Below are 23,152 nucleotides of genomic sequence, written 5' to 3'. Positions count from 1 at the left end.
GTAAAAAAAACACCAGTCTAACGAAAGTTAGCGACAAGCGGTGGACTGAATTTAAATGTTTATTCCTCAGTATTACTAAAACAACGTGTCAATTCTCATTTCGGATGCTCTAAATCCTCGTTTTTATAAAATCGCCACTGGCGCAGAATAAAGAAAACATTTACAGGAACACGGTCAAAGGTGGTCTGTTTTCCTTAAAAAAAAAAAACTAAAAAAAAAAAAAAAAAAAAAAAATATGCGTCAGTCGATGATCGATTACAGTTTTTGTGGAAACCAGATTTAAGATAATCCTGAATTCGCTGTTGTGATAGATTACCTTCTCAATACTTTTAATGACGTTTTTGAACTGATGAATAAAAATGGAATGTCTTGACCTTTGAATCTGCAATGTAAAATGTCAAAAGTAAATTATGATTTAACGTTTAAAATCGAGTATAAAAATGTTTTACTTTCACGTCTTGTATCTCCGTACTAATTAATAACAGCAAAATAAAGAAAATTTCACATCTGACATATAAAAACCATCTTAAATAGTAACGAAATACGGTAATAAGATTTTATTTGCCTCGAGTGTTGAAAAATACTATCGTACTTTGAGCCCTCCAGGGGCGAGACGTAGCCCAGTGGTACAGCGCTCGCTCGATGCGCGGTCGGTGTGGGATCGATCCCCGTCGGTGGGCCCATTGGGCTATTTCTCGTTCCAGCCAGTGCAGAAAGGACTGGTATATCAAAGGCCGTGGTATGTGCTATCCTGTCTGTGGGATGGTGCATATAAAAGACCCCTTGCTGCTAATCGAAAAGAGTAGCCCATGAAGTGGCGACAGCGGGTTTCTTCTCTCAATATCTGTGTGGTCCTTAACCATATGTCTGACGCCATATAACCGTAAATAAAATGTGTTGAGTGCGTTGTTAAATAAAACATTTCTTTCTTTCTTTGAGCCCTCCATTAGGGAATTAATAAAGGCGGTGCCACACGAATAGTGTATTGGTAACAACGCCAATGATAATTGATTGAATGTTTTATATAACGACGTATTCAACAGTTTAATTATGATTATATGGCGTCAGACGTATGGTTAAGGACCACGCAGATAATTAGAGAGGAAACCCGCTGCCGTCACGCAATTACTACCATAATATATGGCACCAATCACACGTCTTCCGCCGTCAGTCTTAGGTTAGCAGTCATCGTTAGGTAGTATTATTGCAAGCACATTTTGCATTTATACACATTGAAAATAAATGTGATTATAAATGTCAAAACAGCCATTCTGTTCGCACATTTCTAAAGTTAAACTAGATTTAGAAAAATGTACGTAGTATCGCTTTGGCATCATTAATCATTAAAACGTCAAAGCATTGTTGACGTCACGTCAAAGAAATGTTTCACGTTTTTATTATAATGTTTACAGCAATTTTTATTGGGTTTCCTCTCTAAGACTATATGTCAAAATGACCAAATGTTTGACATCCAATAGCAGATGATTAATAAATCAATATGCTATAGCGGTGTTAAACAAAACAAACTTTATTTCTACTCATCTAATAACTATGAACATTATCTCGTTTAGATTGTCATGAAACAAGCTGTGTCAAGGTATCAAATTGCATATTCTTTGCAGAAGGGAACTGGCTTGGATATTGTTTATATAAAGTGGGCAGCAGTGGTGGACTTGCCATAACACTCCCTGAACATTTTAATCGGTTTCGTGGGGTCTCGACAAGTGTCTTTAACGAAAAGTGGTGAAATAGTATTGGAATACGTCTGGCAGGTATATGTGGAATAAAAATACCATTGTAATACAACTTACAAGTTAGACCCACCCGACTGAGATCCGCGCCTGGCTGGAATTCAACTGAAATTTTATCATCGACCATCACCATAACAATTTTCCTTTAAGAAAATGCACCGTATGTGTATCCCGTCTCTTTGACAATAACATTTATTATGTTGTAATCGGATTTCACAATCGATCATCACATCGCTAGAACCCCATGGATCAGTTTTCGATCATAATCGATAATCGTAACTCCACTACTACTACTACAGACTGTGCTTCTGACCAGCAGGGGCGAGACGTACCCCAGTGTAAAGCGTTCGCTTGATGCGCGGTCGGTCTAGGATCGATCCCCGTCGGTGGACCCATTGGGCTATGTCTCTTTCCAGCCAGTGTTCCACAACTGGTGTAACGAAGGCCGTGGTATATACTATCCTGTCTGTGGGATGGTGCATATAAAAAAATCCCTTGCTGTTAATCGAAAAGAGTAACCCATGAAGTGGCGACAGCGGGTTTCCTCTCAATATCTGTGTGGTCCTTAACCATATGTCCCCCGTCGGTGGGCCCATTAGGTTATTTCTCGTCCCAGTCAGTGCACCACGACTGGTATATGAAAGGCCGTGGTATGTGCTATCCTGTCTGTGGGATGATGCATATAAAAGATCCCTTGCTACTAATGAACAAAATTAGCGGGGTTCCTTTTAATGACTGTCAAAATGACCATGTGTTTGACATCCAGTAGCCGATGATGAATAAATCAATGTGCTCTAGTGGTGTCGTTAAACAAAACAAACTTTTTTTTAACTTAACCATATGTCTGACGTCATATTACTGTAAATAAAATGTGTTGAGTGCGTCGTTAAATAAAACATTTCCTTCCTTCCTGACCAGCAGGACAGGACGTACTTTCGTTTTGCGAACACCCATAATCATCAACTGTCGTGACAGTGCTTCATGAGCGCATGCCATCACAACCATAAGTTGTAGATTCTGTCTTGGAGGCAGGATCTAGCTCAGTCGGGACAGTTTCGTAGGATCGAACCCCCTTGCTGGACCCAGTGGGCTGATATCTCATGCCTGGGTAAAGGCGATTATATACTGAATGCGGCGCGTAATAAAAAAATAATTAATAAATACAAAAAAATAACAACCACTAAATCCATTAGTTTCAACGAGAGGGTCTAGACTGATTGCGTGTGATGCGTGCGTCTGCGAAACGCATGCGGCCAGCAGCAATGAAATGATCGTATATGGTTTATTATTTGATCAAAACGCAACAGTCGCCTCCAGTCTATAGGACTGGTTCATCAAAGGCCGTGGTATGTGCTGTCCTGTCTGTGGGGAAGTGCATATAAAAAAAACTTGCTGCTTATCGAAAAGAGTAGTCTATGTGGCGGCAGCGGGTTTCCTCTAAAGAAATATGTCAGAATGACCATATGTTTGACGTCCAATAGCCGAAGATAAGATAAAAATCAATGTGCTCTAGAGGTGTCGTTAAATAAAACAAACTTTACTCTTCTTTTTCCCCCCGAGTCTATAGGAGCCTCTGGATAACTCCAAGTCTCCGGCACTTGACATAGATTGGTACAATTATATAGCTAAATATATGAGACATGTTCATACATTTTATATACAGTAAGAGGCGGATCTTGGGGAGGGGGAAGAGGCCCGCCCGCCCACTAAATTTTGCGACAGTTATAATTTTGTTATATATTAATTTTAATTTCTTTACGATCCCCCTCCAAACCTCTCCCAAAGTTCTCTTGGCATTCCGCCTCATGTCACTGCCCCCCCCCCCCCCCCCAAATAGATTTTCTGGATCCGCCACTGACAGTAATGTACACTTATAACGAACATGCTTAGCACGATCTACTGCATAGAACGAACTTATCGTACAGTCCCGTTTTATCTCCCTATACATCAATAACTAACGTATGCAAACGTGTACAACGAACTACTACTATAACGAACTGTCATGGTCCCTTCTGGTTCGTTATAAAAGTACTTTACTGTATTTCCGCAATATTTTGCCATTTTTTCATACTTATTATTTTAATTGCTATTTAACGTATTCATTTGTGACTCAAATTTTGTTTCCCCTACTATATAATTTAGTGAATTAAAAAGTTTCTTGTTTAAAACGTTTAGTTTGTTTAACGCCATAACTAAAGCACATTGATTTATTAATCATCATTAATCATGGATGTCAAACATTTGTAAGTTTTTACTTGTAGTCTCAGAGAGGAAACCCGCTACATTTTTCCATTAGCAGAAAGGAATCTTTTATATGCAGTTTCCCAGAGACAGGACAGAACATAAAGTAACACAGCCTTCGATACTGGGAAAAACAGGGAAAAACAAACATCAGAAAATGGGTCCACTGAGGTGATTCGATCCTTCGACGCAACCATCTCAGACGAGCACTAGACCGACTAGATCCCATGTAATTAGGTCCCAGATAATGAAAGCTACATACATTAAACCTTTAAGAGTTATCTCCCATAATATTATCCACGTGCGCGTTTAATTCGCAAACGCTCCTGATTCAAAACGTTTAAATTAATATTATTGAAATATGTCAGAGCTGTCCTTAAATGTAACGTTTTCTTCGATGGGAAGGGGAGATTGTCCATCGTCTTGTGAACATGCTAAATTGCTGAACTATTTACATGTAAGTGTATTGGTCGTATCTTCATGAATGTTTTAACGAGTTTCAGACATAATATACTCTGTCAAAAAAGTAGCATAGGCGAAATATTCATGGAATTATCTTTTTAATACAAAATGGCATAATTTCGTTATTTATGATCGTATCTAAATCAAATTTGACATGAGTATGTGACAATGTTCTTGCTATGGACTGATGGCAGTGAAGGCGTTTTCGTCACGAAATAGAGTCGCACGAGGGCGCTGAAATCGGTACCTTGTGTGACCACCACCAGCAGCAATCACTGCGCGACATCTCCTTGGCATAGACTGAATGAGTCTCTGAATCCGGGCACGTGGAATCCTAGCCCATTCTTCCTGCAGTGCATGTGACAGTTGCAGAAGCGTCTGAGGCTCCGGGTCACGCTGGCGTACACGTCTGTCCAGTTCGTTCCATACATGTTCAATGGGGTTGAGATCTGGCGATCTTGATGGCCATGGCAGCACATTAATGTTCTCATTCCGTAGGAAATCCATTGTTACACGTGCTGTATGCGGCCTGGCACTGTCCTGCTGAAATAGCTCTCTGTCAATCCAAAATGGGAAACATGTGACGGCGAAGAATTTCATCCCGATAGCATACAGCCGTCAGGTTGTCTTGTACGAACACAAGTTCACTTCTGTCAGTGTATGAGATGGCTCCCCACATCATGACATACCCTTAGGCGACGCAGTTGTTGGTAAAACGTTTATTGCGGTGTCTGTAAACACGTTGTCGTCCATCACATCGCTGTAGAAGGAAACGTGACTCGTCGCTGAACCATACTCGCCGCATGTTTCCCAAATTCCACCCCTGTACATTCATGCACCAGCGAACACGTAAATGTCGATGTTGACGTCGCAGGATGGCCCCAACATACGGTCTCCTAGCCTGTAAACCAGCTTCTCGAAGTCGGTTCCGAATGGTTTGTGCAGACACCCTTCTCAAACCAGGTATGCGTCCAGCGGCGTTCGTTGCTGTGACAGTTCGGTGACGCAAGTGCAGAACCCGGATGTAGCGATATTGTACTGCAGTTGTTATGCGAGGTCTTCCACTTCTGGGCCAGTCTTCAGCTGATTGAAACTGCTGGTACCTGTCCCAGAGACGTGAAATGGTGCTCTGATGGACGTTCATGTGGCGTGCGGCTGCTGACTGCGATTCACCTAACTGGAGGAGGCCTATTGCAATGTTTCGATTCGGCAGGCTTAATATTGGCATCTTGTAACTCGTCTACGTCGAAATGGAAATGAGGCATCATTGCGAGCATTGCAGTTTTAAATACTAATCACTACCCCAATCTTTTCCCCCCGAGTTTCACGTGCATTCGCCAAAATCTCACAACGTGCCACAACGTGTGTTAAATTTGTTTTAGGGTGCATTTGGGCATTCCAGGAACATTAAGAAACATGGTCATTCAGCAACATTGTAAAAAAAAAAAAACCGATAGTTTGTAAAATATAACACTTTCTTCTTTCCCTATCTGGGGCGGGACGTAGCCCAGTGGTAAAGCGTTCGCTTGATGTGCGGTCGGTCTGGGATTGATCCCCGTCGGTGGGCCCACTGGGCTATTTCTCACTCCAGCCTGTGCACCATGACTGGTATATCAAAGGCTGTAGTATGTGTTATACTGTCTGTGGGATGGTGCATATAAAAGAGCCCTTGCTGCTTATCGAAAAGAGTAGCCCATGAAGTGGTGACAGCAGGTTTCCTCTCTATATTTGTGTGGTCCTTAAGCATATGTCTGACACCATATAACCGTAAATAAAATGTGTTGAGTGCATCGTTAAATAAAAACATTTCCTGCCTTTTATTCCCTATCACCTATGCATTTCTTTTTTGACAGAGTATATTATATTGTTATATCTTTCAGATAAAATATTGAATCACCTCTGTCAACTCACTAATGTGCATAACTGAGAGAGAGAGAGAGAGAGAGAGAGAGAGAGAGAGAGAGAGAGAGAGAGAGAGAGAGAGAGAGAGAGAGAGAGAAAGAGAGAGAGAGAGAGAGAGAGCGAGGGAGAGAGACAGAGAAAGAGAGAGATACACACACAGACAGAGGGAGTGTGTGTGTGAGAGAGAGAAACAGAGACAGACAGACACACACACACACACACACACAGAGAGAGAGAGAGAGAGAGAGAGAGAGAGAGAGAGAGAGAGAGAGAGAGAGAGAGAGAGAGAGAGAGAGAGAGAGAGAAGAAGAAGAAGAAACGAAGAGACGGACACATACACTTAATTATATAATAGTGTAATCTTGTTAAATCTGCATTTAATAATGATACTATGAACTGATCACACAATAAGTCAATTTTGTATATGCTGAACACAGTCAGACAAAGACCTTTTCAATGCCATGGTCGTCCTGAGACTATAGAGAAAAACCCAGAGGCTACAGAAAATCTATAATAAGTCACAGTACTGGTCTATTACAATAGTCAATTGTTTGTTTTGTGGTTGATGTTGTTGGAGGTGGTAGTGGGTTTTCTGGAGGAGGGAGGCTGCGATTTTTTCCCCATTTAAATTACTCTGTAAGATAAATTTCCCCTGAAATTGATTTATTAGATGTTTACCTTACATGTATAATTTTATAACCTTAACTATTGTTGAGAAATGGTAAACAAGAAAAGTCATAAAAGGCTGAGTCTTCACATCACCACTGTAATAAGCATTTTTATTCACCAGTACTTTTTTTGTTTTTTAATTTCATTGAAATATTTGGACTAATACTTGTAATTGTATTCTTTAATAACCACACCCCTTACAATACCTTGTAACTCTGCTTCAAATATCATTCTTGCAGGCCTCTGTCAAAGTCCTTTCATTTAATTGCCCTATGTTGAACGATGATGAAGATGGAAAAAACACACCCCACTCGGTTGTTATTTTTGGTGTGAAAATCATAGAACAGAAAGCAAATGTCATGTTTTATATATTTTATTTATTTATTGTTATGAATTTACAACATACAGTCAAACTAGTGTTAATATACCATCTTTTTAATCATGATTGTTGGTTTTGTTTAATGACACCACTAGAGCACATTTATTAATCAATCATCTACTTTTGGATATTAAACATTTGTTAATTCTTACACATTTGGTGGAGACTTGCTATATTAATCAAAGAGGCGGGACATAGCCCAGTAGTAAAGCACTCGCTTGATGCGCAGTCGGTTTAGGATTGATCCCCGTCAGTGGGACCATTAGGATATTTCTCGTTCCAGCCAGTGCACCACAACTAGTATATCAAAGGCTGTGGTATGTGTTATCCTGTCTGTGGGATATATACAAGATCCCTTGCTACTTATGGGAAAAAATGTAGTGGGTTTCCTCTCTAAGACTATATGTTGTAATTACCGAATGATTGACATCCAGTAATAAATCAATGTGCTCTAGTGGTGTCGTTAAAAAAACAACAACTAAAACATTAATCAATTAGCAACAAGGGATCTTTAAATGTACTTTTTCACAGACAGGAACAGTACATACATGGCCTTTGATATGCTTTTAAAGTGACTGACCTTAGTTCCCGAGAAATGTGCCCATTCTGTTTGACATAAAACACATTTGAAGGTCACATACACCAATATGTCCAGGAGTGTACTGGATTTCCTACAAATTGATAATTATCAACATGAATTTAAGTTATGTGTATTTGTATACTGATTGAAAGAAATAAAGGATCAAATGACTGGCAGCAGAGTGACAGCAACCAGTACCCTGATCCACGGTGACAGAAAATTAACTGTTACTCATACCCAACCCTGTACTACTGGTAATGTTGGCATTTAGTCACTACACTTTTGCCTGTTACTCTGTCCAGAGTGCTGTAAATATCATATTTTAACACCTGAAAATTTGAAGAGCATAAAAAATTGATCTCTTGCTGCTAATGGAAAAAAAAAATGTAACGGGTTTCCTCTCAAAGACTATATGTCAAAATTACCAAATGTATGACATCCGATGATGAAAGAAAGAAAGAAAGAAATGTTTTATTTAACGACGCACTCAACTCATTTTATTTATGGTTATATGGCGTCATATGGTTACGGACCACACAGATTTTGAGAGGAATCCCGCTGTCACCACTACATGGGCTACTCTTTCTGATTAGCAGCAAGGGATCTTTTATTTGCGCTTCCCACAGGCAGGATAGTGCAAACTATGGCCTTTGTTGAACCAGTTATGGATCACTGGTCGGTGCAAGTGGTTTACACCTACCCATTGAGCCTTGCGGAGCACTCACTCAGGGTTTGGAGTCGGTATCTGGATTAAAAATCCCATTCCTCGACTGGGATCCGAACCCAGTACCTACCAGCCTGTAGACCGATGGCCTAACCACGACGCCACCGAGGCCGGTACCGATGGTGAAAGCGACAGACCCTAGTTGTTAAACAGCACAGCATATTTTTCACTGTTAGAGCCATTTGTGGTATCAGACATTACTTCAGTGTTATTGTTTTATCGACTTCTACCAATTCTAGTCTTTCTAATACCACAAAATTAATTTTTAATATTTCTAAAAATACACGTACCTTTGAGAAGTAACAGTTATGAAGACGAGCTCTAGTCTACTTTTGAGGGTATTTCTCCATTTCAACATCAGATACTCTTGTTTCACTCTATTGTAACACTCTAACCAAATGTGTTTCAGGTTTGTAGATTAACCACATTTAGTGTCCAGTTTCATGGGTTGAAACTAAGGTCTGTGACTTTAATAAACTTCAGTGGTCTCCAGTGTGTCATTACACAAAACACACATGCTTTAAATAACATCAAGTCAGCATCTATCAGATATCTGCATTTCTTAACAACCGTATGGAAACCAGCTGTAAGTTCAGTTAACTGCTTTTAACACTAACTTTAGCTAGACTGATTTTTACACTACACAGTAAACTGAATTACCACTTCGGGAATCAATCAAATAGTTTACGAACATTTGTTGACTGAACTTGGGGCATGTTTAACCCAGGTTTGACTGTAGAGACATGTATGTATAATGAGGTTTGACTGTAGAGACATACATATAATGAGGTTTGACTGTAGAGACATACATATAATGAGGTTTGACTGTAGAGACATATGTATAATGAGGTTTGACTGTAGAGATGTGTATGTATAACGAGGTTTGACTGTAGAGACGTATGTATAATGAGGTTTGACTGTAGAGACGTGTATGTATGTATAATGAGGTTTGACTGTAGAGACGTGTATGTATGTATAATGAGGTTTGACTGTAGAGACGTGTATGTATGTATAATGAGGTTTGACTGTAGAGACGTGTATGTATGTATAATGAGGTTTGACTGTAGAGACGTGTATGTATGTATAATGAGGTTTGACTGTAGAGACGTGTATGTATGTATAATGAGGTTTGACTGTAGAGACGTGTATGTATGTATAATGAGGTTTGACTGTAGAGACGTGTATGTATGTATAATGAGGTTTGACTGTAGAGACGTTTGTATGTATGTATAATGAGGTTTGACTGTAGAGACATGTATGTATGTATAATGAACTGTAGAGTATGTTTGAGGTTTGACTGTAGAGACGTGTATGTATGTATAATGAGGTTTGACTGTAGAGACGTGTATGTATGTATAATGAGGTTTGACTGTAGAGACGTGTATGTATGTATAACGAGGTTTGACTGTAGAGACATGTATGTATGTATGTATAACAAGGTTTGACTGTAGAGACGTGTATGTATGTATAATGAGGTTTGACTGTAGAGACGTGTATGTATGTATAACAAGGTTTGACTGTAGAGACATGTATGTATGTATGTATAATGAGGTTTGACTGTAGAGACATGTATGTATGTATAACTAGGTTTGACTGTAGAGACGTGTATGTATGTATAACGAGGTTTGACTTGACTGTAGAGACGAGGTATGTAGAGATGTATGTATGTATAACTAGGTTTGACTGTAGAGACGTGTATGTATGTATAACGAGGTTTGACTGTAGAGACGTGTATGTATGTATAACAAGGTTTGACTGTAGAGACGTGCATGTATGTATAACGAGGTTTGACTGTAGAGACGTGTATGTATGTATGTATAATGAGGTTTGACTGTAGAGACGTGTATGTATGTATAATGAGGTTTGACTGTAGAGACGTGTATGTATGTATAATGAGGTTTGACTGTAGAGACGTGTATGTATAATGAGGTTTGACTGTAGAGACGTATGTATAATGAGGTTTGACTGTAGAGACGTGTAAGTATGTATAATGAGGTTTGACTGTAGAGACGTGTATGTATGTATAATGAGGTTTGACTGTAGAGACGTGTATGTATGTATAATGAGGTTTGACTGTAGAGACGTGTATGTATGTATAACGAGGTTTGACTGTAGAGACGTGTATGTATGTATAAGGAGGTTTGTCTGTAGAGACGTGTATGTATGTATAAGGAGGTTTGTCTGTAGAGACGTGTATGTATGTATAACAAGGTTTGACTGTAGAGACGTGTATGTATGTATAACTAGGTTTGACTGTAGAGACGTGTATGTATGTATAATGAGGTTTGACTGTAGAGACGTGTATGTATGTATAACAAGGTTTGACTGTAGAGACGTGTATGTATGTATAACAAGGTTTGACTGTAGAGACGTGTATGTATGTATAACAAGGTTTGACTGTAGAGACGTGTATGTATGTATAACAAGGTTTGACTGTAGAGACGTGTATGTATGTATGTATAACTAGGTTTGACTGTAGAGACGTGTATGTATAACTAGGTTTGACTGTAGAGACGTGTATGTATAACTAGGGTTGACTGTAGAGACGTGTATGTATGTATAACTAGGTTTGACTGTAGAGACGTGTATGTATGTATGTATAACAAGGTTTGACTGTAGAGACGTGTATGTATGTATAATGAGGTTTGACTGTAGAGATGTGTATGCATGTATAACAAGGTTTCAGAGTCTCAAGGCCCAGAGGACATAAAGACATGCCCATGCATATTATCAAACAATGGTCCTGCCATCACAGTGTTTATGGATTGTGTCTCAGTGACAAAAGTACGACTACAACTGATTGAAAAAAAATAAACAGGAATTTTCTCAAAATGGGATGTTTTGACTGTCCCTTTTTAAATATCAGTACAGAACAGAACCTCTCTAAACGGGATACCCCTTAAAACTGGACTTTTTACTTGGTCTCTTGGGTGTCCAGTTTAGAGGGTTTCAGCTGCAGGTGTTTAGTTTGTACACACTTCATATTCTGTCCGTGTTCAAGACTTAATCACACCTAAGGCCATTATAAAATAAATCATATATTTTTATCCTAGCCCACCGCGAGGATAAGGCCCTCTCCTCATGTTTTTTATTGGTGAACATTATTTTTTGTTTAAGGTATAGCATTTCTAATGTCCAGAAAAAAGAAAGAAAAAGAGATATATCTATATCTATCTATCTATCTATCTATCTATCTATATATACACGTGTATTAATATTTTCACACCTGCCCCCAGTTTGATAGCAGGGCAGGACGTAGCTCAGTGGTACAGCACTCGCTTGCTGTGCAGTCGGTCTGGGATCAATCCCCGTCAGTGGGCCCCCCATTGGATGAAAATCTAGCATTTAATTTATAATGGCCTCAAATAAATTCACTGTCATCACATTTAGTGAATTTGGTGCTATACATTTACAAAACTCTAAAATCACTGATTGTCAATTTTCATTCATAATTATTTCACTTTATAGTGTCAAAAATTCTATTTCAAGAACACTCAGGAAATTTTATTTTTTTATAAGCATTTTTTTTTCAAAATGACAAACAAAATATAGCATTAGAAAATGTCACTATTGTCACAAAATGATCATAAATATTAAAATATCTGATGAAGGATTAACCAAGACAGATGATAAAAGTAGTACAAGTTTAAAAAAGTTATTAGATTATGAAAAAGAAAAACAACACATAGATTATAAACAGAACACCGAAACCAATGTTTTAAACATTTCTTTTTGTTGTAACCCAACCAACATGGCTGCAACAACGTCGGGGGTATGGAGTGACAGTATTTGTTGAAGTTAATATCAGAATCTATAAACAGACAATATATTATAATGATGATGAAGACTGTGATGATCTGATGATATCAATGTTGATGACGTCTGAGATCAGATTTCAACAAATAGAAATACACCTGAAGATGATGATGGTATTGGTGATGATTTGAGTGCTACTGATGATGCAAATGATGATGGTATTGGTTACGATTTGAATACCATAGATGATGAAGATGATGATGGTATTGGTTACGATTTGAATACCATAGATGATGAAGATGATGATGGTATTGGTTACGATTTGAATACCATAGATGATGAAGATGATGATGGTATTGGTTATGATTTGAATACCATAGATGATGAAGATGATGATGGTATTGGTGATGATTTGAGTGCTACTGATGATGCAAATGATGATGTTATTGGTTACGATTTGAATACCATAGATGATGAAGATGATGATGGTATTGGTGATGATTTGAGTGCTACTGATGATGCAAATGATGATGGTATTGGTTACGATTTGAATACCATAGATGATGAAGATGATGATGGTATTGGTTACGATTTGAATACCATAGATGATGAAGATGATGATGGTATTGGTTACGATTTGAATACCATAGATGATGAAGATGATGATGGTATTGGTTACGATTTGAATACCACAGATGATGAAAATGATGATGGTATTGGTTATGATTTGAATACCACAGATGATGAAAATGATGATGGTATTGGTTATGATTTGAATACCACTGATGATGAAGATGATGATGGTATTGGTGATTATTTCAATGCCACTGATGATGATGATGATGGTGATGTGTTAGCGATGATAATGATGGTGATGATTGTGGTGATGGTGATAATGACGATGATGGTGGTGGCTCTAGTGAGGATGATGATGATGTTGATTACTAGTAGTGATGATGATGATAGTTTTGGTTTGACTATTTTAGATCATGATAATTATGTGAGTGATAAATTGCAGTAATGTTTACTTCTTTTAACCACTTTGACCCTGACCATCTCAACAGAATGAACTGAAGAAATGAAGAAGTAAAGGGTTAATATAAGTTTCCACCTGCATTGTTGAATGACACCAGTAATGGGAAGTAATGACATGGATTAAAACAATCTGAGATCTTTTGGGTTTTTTAACTGCAACATTTGGAACTGGAATTGGTGATGTGTTGAGAATAATTAAATTGATATTGATGATGTGTGGATGATATAACAAGTGAAGATAATGATGACATTCAAATGAATGTCAAAGGCAACACTTAAGTGATGACAACGTATATGAATGACCACAGCAATGCTTAGTGATGACAACGTATATGAATGACCACAGCAATGCTTAGTGATGACAACGTATATGAATGACCACAGCAATGCTTAGTGATGACAACGTATATGAATGACCACAGCAATGCTTAGAATCAGTTTTCCTCTTCAACCATTAAATGATGATGAAGATGGTCACACCATGTTATAGGTACACAGTCCTCTGAATAAAACCTGTGTGGTATTTCTGGTTTAAACGTAGTTTATTGCTTTGATTATTGTCCATTGTTATGCTTATGTCTGCAGAGGCTCAAGGCTGTCTTGTGTGTCCACATGGCATACACCAGAATTTTCACAATTTTGGTTGAAACATGCAGTTAATTATTGCTTAGAGCATTCCTTTTTAGTACATCTGGTGAATTCTTCTTTGTCCTGATGTCTATAAAACCTTATAGCTGTGCTTTGGTGCATTTTACATACACCAGAATTTTCATATTCGATTTTTGAAAGTAATTTTGGTTGAAACATACAGGTTATTGCTTACACTACTCTCATTTTGGTGTGTTCTTGGTTGTCATGAAAACAAAAACCTCTTACTGTGGAATAATTTTTGTCCATTGTTATCTAATTTCTGTGTCATTCATGGACTAGTGCAGTCAATGAATTTAAGAACACAATGCAAATATGTGTATTATACATACATTTATACATATTATACTAATTTAAGATTCTACCTTTTCGATCCATTAATTTAAGTACCCAAAGAAAGGTGGCTTTTTTTTATAGAAAACCCAGAAAAATAAATATAAGTTTTAAACAGAAATACCACACAGGAGAGCAAGTAAAAGTTCCAACAAGCGCAACCATTGCACGATCACACCAACAATAACAAAACAACAAGTGTGTAAATGTAACTGCCCTATTTTCATCTGGCATATAAATAACATTGGTAAAAAAAAACAAAAAAACAATGTCATTGCACACAGAATAAATGTCCATCCGAAAGATGTCTCAGTAGTAAAAAATATTCCAAAAAATAGCGAACACGACACACCCGAAGTACACGGCTAGAGCCACCCACCACATGTACTGTTCATGAAGCTTCTGCTCAAAATTCTTCAAAACGACCAGACCAATGGTCAGCCCCGCTAGGGCGCCCATCAGGTGGGCCGTGTAGCCAATTGGAGGAGCCGACTCACTCTTGTGGGTGTACCGATCCCAGATCGCAAACCCTACGTCAGCACTAGCTGAAAGAAGACGAAGAAAAAAACAAATTGTTACATGAAAGTATGCAAAGTTTGATGATCCTGTATGAAATCTTTAGAGTTTTTCGTTTGTTTAACAACACCACTAGAGCACATTGATATATTAATCATCAGCTATTGCAGGGATAGCTCTGGCACTTGCCAAATTTGCCAAATTAACCAATTACCGATTTTGAAAGCAGTTGGCAAATTTCATTTTAATTTGGTGAAATAAAAAAATATTCATGTAATAATTGACATTTTTAAAGAAAATAACTGTCGATTCTGCAATTTTTGAAGTTTAATAGACAATTTGGCGAAATATTTTGCTCACCCAGACCCCCATCCTGTATTGGATGTAAAACATTTGGTAATTTTGACATTTAGTCTTAGAGAGGAAACCCGCTACATTTTTCCATTAGTAGCAAGGGATTTTTTATATGTACCATCCCACAGACAGGATAGCACATACCATTGTCTTTGATATACCAGTCATGGTCCACTGACTGGAATGAGGAAGAGCACAATAGGCCCACAGATGAGGATCAATCCCAAACCGACCGTGCATCAAGCGAGCACTTTACCACTGGGCTATGTCCCGCCCGATCCTGTATGAATTCACAAGGAAGATGTCGCCCTGAACAAGGATTTCCTTTTATGTGCAGCAATATGTGAAAAATAGGTGGCAGTGACCTAGTTATGGTACACAACACACAGCAATCCCACGCTGTACTTGGAAGCAAAGTTAGATAATCCAATATGAAGTGATAAGGAAGATATGGCCCATACAAGGATTCCCTTTTTCATACTTGAGAGGGGGGCCGGTCCCTTCAGACCCCCCTCCCCCTAGGCCTGATGAATGCATGAAAAGTAGGTCATGGTTATGGGCATATAAAAATCATAGAAATCACTCATTTTACCTTTAATAACTATTATCTTCTTTTTTCATTATGTACACATGAAAAGAAACCCCATTCCCAACATATTTACATCATCAGAATGGTAAAACAGTTATACAGTGAAACCCCTCTAAACCAGACACCCTTGGGACCAAGACAAATGCCCAGGTTTAAGAGGGATCTGGTTTAGAGAGGTTAAGTTCTGTCTTGGTTTTTATAAAGGGACTCCATAAAACGTCCGGTTTTGAGGGAATTCTGGTTTACAGAGGGTCCGGTCTTGACAGGTTTTTACTGTAGTTAAACAAAATTGTGACAATCCATTATGGATTTTTACAATTAATCATCACATCCAGAGTCCAACAGAGCAAGTTCCGATGATAATCCATCAATGGAACATCACTAAAACTAACATTGGCTTGTGTGAGATCCGTTAATGAATATCAGCTCAGAGTGGTAGTAAGATCTACTTCAATCTGATTGTTCAATACACTTACCAATAAGAAAAACAGCTGTCAGTTTTAAAATTCCTAACTCCATATGTGAATAATTCTGAAAAGAGAAACATTTTTATGACAGGTAATAATTAATATCACTTTTAATAATTAAAACAAATGTACCAAAACTGCATTCGAAAACTAATTTTTAAAAATTAAATGTCATGCTCTAAAGTGATCCTTTCCAGACATCTAACTGGCAAAGATAGACCAGAAGGTTTTTGGTTAATTTGTGTATGAATGTAAAACTAACCACATTCATTATGATACTACTTTTCAATGACAATGAAAGAAAAGAAAGAAAGAAATGTTTGATTTAACGATGCTCAACACATTTTATTGACGGTTATATGGTGTTAGACATATGGTTAAGGACCACACAGATTTTGAGAGGAAACCCGCTGTCGCCACTACATGGGCTACTCTTTCCAATTAGCAGCAAGGGATCTTTTATTTGCACTTCCCACAGGCAGGATAGCACAAACCATGGCCTTTGCTGAACCAGTTATGGATCACTGGTCGGTTTACACCTACCCATTGAGCCTTGCGGAGGACTCACTCAGGGTTTGGAGTCGGTATCTGGATTAAAAATCCCATGCCTCGACTGGAATCCAAACCCAGTACCTACCAGTCTGTAGACCGATGGCCTAACCACGACACCACCGAGGCCGGTATGAAGGAAGGAAGGAAGGTAATGTTTTATTTAATGATGCACTGAACACATTTTATTTTCGGTTATATGGTGTCGGACATATAGTTAAGGACCACACAGATATTGAGAGAGGAAACCCACTGTCATCTACTTCATGGGCTACTCTTTTCGATTGACAGCAAGGGATCTTTTATATGCACCATCACACAGACAGGATAAGTTTTAAACCCATACCAAAACAAATTTAAAAAAATTAAAAAAGAAATCCAGTATAAATAAACATGTTTCTTTACAGAGTACCATTTAAATTATACATATTAAATGACATTTTTAATACAGGGTAAAAGATAATGCAGTACAAAGAGACTAAAGGTAGAACTGTGCTTGCTTTAGTAAACTAGTCTGGGAGTGGCAGTCCTCTTTGTGACAGTCCTCTTTGTGACAGTCCTCTTTGTGACAGTCCTCTTTGTGACAGTCTTCTTTGTAGTGATGCAAGAGGGATGGAATAAACTCTGTGGGGATGCAAGAGGGGTGAAATCCCCAGCAAATGATTTCCTCGGGTGTGTCTGTTCTCCTATAGACGAGGCACTAGACAGAGATCCAGGAAATCATCCACTATTTTGCCAAATGCCCATTCGACTCTGCTTTGTGCAGAGATACAGCTCTGATCATGTATTACGGTTGTGTCATTCAGATTACCTTGGCTGTTCAATCAATTGTCTTAAAATATGCATCAGAAAAACACAGAAGAGTTAACTTATGTAGTTTGATAGTAATTTGTAAATAATTTTTGTTTTAATTTACACTACACTGTTACCCCCAATAAAATGTTATTTGATATGGTATGGGTTTAAAACTTAATAAATTAACATGTTTTTATATGAATTTTATCCTTATTCATTATGTTGGCGCTGTCAAAATATAGAACATGTTCTATGTATTGTGCTCGTTTTCAAAATCCTGGATCTGCTTCTGATGGGGAAACCAACCCTGAATTCACTACCACTAACAGCCCAGGGCAGCATGCTTGAACCGTAATTGGATATAAGCAAAAAAAAAAAAAAAAAAAATAAAAAAATAAAAAAAAAAAAAAAATAAAAAAAAAATACATAAGTAAATAAAGTGAGTGAGTGAATGCCGACTTACTAATAAAATATTAGCTAAGTGAGCTGCCAGTAATGCATAGACTCCACCCGATGCTCCAACTAGAAACGCATCCATGTCAAACACAGATGTTCCAAGAGAACCTACAAAAGAAAAGGAGCAAAACATTAGCAAATCATATAAAGAATTAACACAAAATATTGACTAAACATGTCACAAATTTGCAAAACACTGATTAAACAACTCATAAATTAGCAAAACATTTGTTACATGCATCACAAATTTGTAAAACACTGATTAAACATCTCACAAATTAGCAAAACATTTGTTAAAATCTATCACAAATTAGCAAAACATTTGTTAAAATCTATCACAAATTAGCAAAACATTTGTTACATGTATAACAAATTAGCAAAACATTTGTTATAAATATGCATGTATGTTGCAAATTTCAGTTGAAAGATGATATATGAATTTTGTTTAGCTAAACCGTGATTAAACACATTAAATTAGCTAAATATTTATTAAGCATACTAGTATCACAAATTACAAGATAGCAGATTAGCACATAGCAGATTGTACACCTTTAACCACATCACACATAGGCCTTGGCATGGTACAATAGGTTTGTGAAGTGTGTGTGTGTATGAGTGGATAGGAGGTAGCGGGCCATGGTAAAATGTATTTGATCACTTATTTTTTCTTTGAAATTAGTGAAAAAAATGGGGGGGGGGGGGGGGGCACAACCCCTCGGCACCACCCTGGACCCCTGCCTGACATATCAGTAATATTTGGTAGATTAAGAAACCACAATTCAGCAAAAAATGTTATTGCCTGCAGTATATATATATTAATATGTACAGTCATACAAACGGTGAAATTAGAAATCTTTATTGAGAGTAATAACAAAACAGTAAACAATATGAGAAAACCAACTCACCTGCAACCACACCTGCCAGGTAAACAATTAGGATTCTAAACGAGCCATGGACCATCTCCAGAGGTATCCCAACAACAATCTGAACAAGCATGTTGAAAAATAAATGGACGTACCTGATTTTAAAAAAGGGAAAAAAGGAGATATAATTATATATTTTTTCCATATAACAACTTATTTTCATGCTTATGTTTAACTAAGGTTCAAGCACACTGTTCAAGGCACACAGTTGAACTGGATACATGTTAGTGGGTTGGTGCATGCAATGCTGCTATCACAAAGACCATGTCTACATATGTAGTATCATGCCTAGGGGATTTTCTAGAGCATTTTGATATTGCAGTTGTGGAGCACTGGTTGAAATGAGGAAAACAATGTCCATTAAATGGGATTGATCCTATGAGCCAACAGATTTCAAACATATTTTTCTAATTTAAATATTCCTCCAACCCCAAATATCTCCAAAAATAATAATAAAATAAATAAATAAATAAAAATAAATAAATAAATAAATAAATAAATAAATAAATAAATAAATAAATAAATAAATAAATGGATGGATGGATGGATGGATGGATGGATGGATGGATGGATGGATAAATAAATAAATAAATTATCTGATGTAATATATTTTAATTATTGCAATGAGACAAAATGTCCTTTCTTTTTCAATTCAAGGTACTGATATTTTGGTTGAGTTTTTGCACATGATATACACGTATCATTGATATTATTAAAATAGGTCAACATATAGTTGGAAAGATAATTTATGAGAAAAAAACAACAACCTAAAACACACTCAAGTTGTTAATATTTTGTGGCGATTATATTATACTATAAATCAATGCAATAAAGAGTTTGTAACTTTGTTACGTCTCTGTGGTTTGTCAATGTCATTAAAGTAACTGTTGTCATTTTGAAATACATCACGTTGTAGAACTACATGTACTTGTACTGTACAGTATTTGCAAAGTAAAAGTAAAGTAAAGTTTGTTTTATTTAACGACGCCACTAGAGCACATTGATTTTTTATCTTATCATCGGCTATTGGACGTCAAACATATGGTCATTCTGACACAGTTTTTTAGAGGAAACCCACTGTCACCATATAGGCTACTCTTTTATGACAGGCAGCAAGGGATCTTTTATTTGCGCTTCCCACAGGCAGGATAGCACAAACCATTTACACCTACCCACTGAGCCTTGCGGAGCACTCACTCAGGGTTTGGAGTCGGTATCTGGATTAAAAATTCCATGCCTCGGCTGGGATCTGAACCCAGTACCTACCAGCCTGTAGACCGATGGCCTAACCACGACGCCACCAAGGCCAGTCATACAGTATTTGCATACAAAAAATTAAGAAAGAGAAGAGTTAGATGTCAATATCAAACCAGGGGTTTCCCCAGAGGCATATAGTGTAGGGGGCTACTACGCCTTAAGTGTGCAAGTAAGCACTTTGGCATCATGTAAGGGCCTTAAATCAATTAACTCTACACTTTAATTGTCTATATGTGACAATTAACTGTTGGTTGTAACAACTTTTCAAACTTTACAGTACACAGGTATTCACACTTCTAACAGGTGAAATATGTCCTTCATACCTAATTAGGTGCAGGGCCCTCAGCACCCTTTCATTTAACAACAGTCGATTACTAATTGTCATAGAACACCATGATGGCACTGAAAATGTAACTGCCTTAAAAATGTCCTGTTAAACAAGTGGGTGACAAATACAGAGTAATGCATCTGCAACATTTTACCAAAGAAATGGTTGCTGGTTCCAATATACATGTACATGTGTTTTGTGTCATGCAGTTCAAAATTTCTCCTCTTTTTAATTAAAAAATAAATGAAATATGCGTTCAAATCAGTTTTGGGTGTTTAACTCTTAAAATATGTCTGGAAAATGCTGCACTTTAGATGTTTGACAGTGCCAATTATGAACAGGTGGACTGTTAGTACAGGTGTCTGTTGACCCAGTTTCAACTTTATAGAGACAGTACTTTTATTGAAAAGCTGGAGAAGACCTTACCATGCCCTCATTATACCTCCCCCCCCCCCCCCCCCCCAATTATGTTTCCTGCTCCAATCTTCCCCCATTTACTTTAGGCTAGTTACAACCCTTCGAATGCACTAGTAAAATAATGACTTAAATTTCAACAAACCATTTTATTTAAATGATGGCTTAATGACAATAAATTATTTAAAAAAAAAAAAAAAATCCATTAAACCACCAGTTTATATTTGTGTCTCGACACATCCTATGCTCTGCAGTATGAGTTGACCATAATAACTAATTGAACACAGTCTGGCATATGGGCTGTAAGGAGTCATTCAAAACGTTGGCTGCTGGAACAAAATAATGACTGTAAGATAATGGCAGTTATTGTCAGTCAGTAAAAATCAATTCTGTCTGACATCAAAACAAATCTGATAACATAGAAAAACATCCAATAACTCATTCAAAATTTATCATCCTTTTCAAGAAACGAGAATTGTCGAGATAAAAAAAAAAAAAAAAATTAGTTGAGCTACGAGCCCCATGGTATTGCTTTGTCATATGCTCTTTGAAACCAAAACTATAGAACTGAACAATAAAAAAAAATTCAGGTAATTTTTAGTTGTATCTGGAATTCTAAGCTCAGGCCAGTATGTGCCAACTGAAACAAGAATTGGTTTTAAATGTTCAGGTAAACCATTTCAATCTGCACAACCCTTGCCATTAAGAAAACGTCCATGGCAAAAAACATGCCACGGAATAAAAACTCCACGGCATTGCCGATTGCCATGGGCAGTTACAGGGGTTGCTGTATAACCTATTATGACCTCTTAATCCATACCTGTGATGTCACACTATTGTTCAAGGTGTAGATTATTTTTCAAGAATCAACACCTGTGAAACAATGCAATTTGAACTTTTTATGAGTTCGGGACAGGGATTCGAACCCACTACCGACAAAACTTGTACATTGTAAACAAAAGAAAAAGAAAGAAATGTTTTATTTAATGACGCACTCAACACATGTTATGTTACAGCTATATGGGATCAGACATATGGCTAAGGACCACACAGATATTGAGAGAGGAAACCCGCTGTCACCACTTCATAGGCTACTCTTTTTGATTAGCAGCAAGGGATCTTTTATATGCACCATCCCAGATACAGGGTAGTACATACTACAGCCTTTGATATACCAGTCGTTGTGCACTGGCTGGAATGAGAAAAAGCCCAATGGGCTCACCGACGGGGATCGATTCCACACTGATCGCGCATCGAGCGAGCGCTGTTCCATTGTGCTAAGTCTCGCCCCATTGTAAACAAGTACAATGCATTAGCCCACGAGACCCAACATCTGCATCATCACATGAACATGTAATTTAGGCCTTATAAACCTGATACTAGTGATAGTAATGTATTCTGGTGAAACACAACGAAGATGGTTGGAAACTAAATACAAAATAACAGGTTACACATTTAGCACGTGCATCACGCTTAATGCCAGCAATCCACTGCAGAGGTTTTCTTGACTGGATCATTCGGGTTAGGTCCGAAAGGATCCTACCATTTTGGGTTATTAGTTTTGTAAATATTCTTTGCCATTTTAACCAATATTTTCATTAAAAAACATCAAATAGAACTTAATTTAGCAGTCATGTAATTTTTTTAAATGAATAATGGATGAAGTTGGAGAATACACAGTTAACTGTCGATTCTTGAAAAGGTTTTTTTTTCTTTTCAAGAATCGACAGTTAACTGTGTATTCTCCATTACATAAATGATGTACTAAATATAATGTGCTAATGTAATTAATGTGCAAATGTAATGTGCAAATTTAAAATGTATTATGCAAAATTAGACATGAAAAAGGTGGGTGAACAAAATGATCATTCATTAGGTAACTAATAAGGATGTGTAGTATATCTGACAAAAAAAAAAGATGTTGGGCTGTACTTAAAAAAAATCATGTAATCTGTACAGATGCCTTTAACAGGTAGGTCAACTGTGGTGAGATTGTGCCTTTAATGGTTACAAGTTGCCATGGC

The 23,152-nt window shown here is 37.4% G+C and overlaps 2 protein-coding genes across 2 annotated transcripts in view; one reads left to right on the top strand and one right to left on the bottom strand.

Moving 5' to 3' along the window:
* Window positions 1-12,459: 12,459 nt before the first annotated feature.
* Window positions 12,460-14,146, top strand: LOC121379521 (acidic repeat-containing protein-like). Its single transcript, XM_041508166.1, has 3 exons — window positions 12,460-12,480; window positions 12,601-13,309; window positions 14,085-14,146. The coding sequence occupies exons 1-3, from the start codon at window positions 12,460-12,462 to the stop codon at window positions 14,144-14,146; spliced, it is 792 nt and encodes a 263-aa protein (XP_041364100.1).
* Window positions 14,147-14,776: 630 nt separating this feature from the next.
* Window positions 14,777-23,152, bottom strand: part of LOC121380068 (rhomboid-related protein 3-like) — a 79,343-nt gene continuing 70,967 nt past the window's right edge. Inside the window, exons 8-11 of the mRNA XM_041508811.1 lie at window positions 19,112-19,224; window positions 18,214-18,314; window positions 16,416-16,470; window positions 14,777-15,025 (exon numbers count right to left, since the gene is read on the bottom strand). Of these exons, the coding sequence (XP_041364745.1) occupies window positions 14,790-15,025; window positions 16,416-16,470; window positions 18,214-18,314; window positions 19,112-19,224 (505 nt within the window). The 3' untranslated portion in view covers window positions 14,777-14,789. The remainder of the gene's footprint in view (window positions 15,026-16,415; window positions 16,471-18,213; window positions 18,315-19,111; window positions 19,225-23,152) is intronic.

The sequence above is a fragment of the Gigantopelta aegis genome, chromosome 8 (assembly GCF_016097555.1).
Source record: "Gigantopelta aegis isolate Gae_Host chromosome 8, Gae_host_genome, whole genome shotgun sequence".
Classification (NCBI taxonomy): Eukaryota; Metazoa; Mollusca; class Gastropoda; order Neomphalida; family Peltospiridae; genus Gigantopelta; species Gigantopelta aegis.
The sequence above is the reverse complement of the archived record's forward strand: the minus strand, read 5'-3'. Positions and strand labels throughout refer to the sequence as shown.

Bases quoted from the DNA above. Each gene is read 5' to 3' on its own strand.
- LOC121379521 (XM_041508166.1), top strand. From the start codon at position 12,460: ATGGCTGCAACAACGTCGGGG. The intron at 12,481-12,600 runs GTATGGAGTGAC...GTCTGAGATCAG, and splicing joins TGGCTGCAACAACGTCGGGG to ATTTCAACAAATAGAAATAC. The intron at 13,310-14,084 runs GTGATGTGTTAG...TTATGTCTGCAG, and splicing joins CACTGATGATGATGATGATG to AGGCTCAAGGCTGTCTTGTG.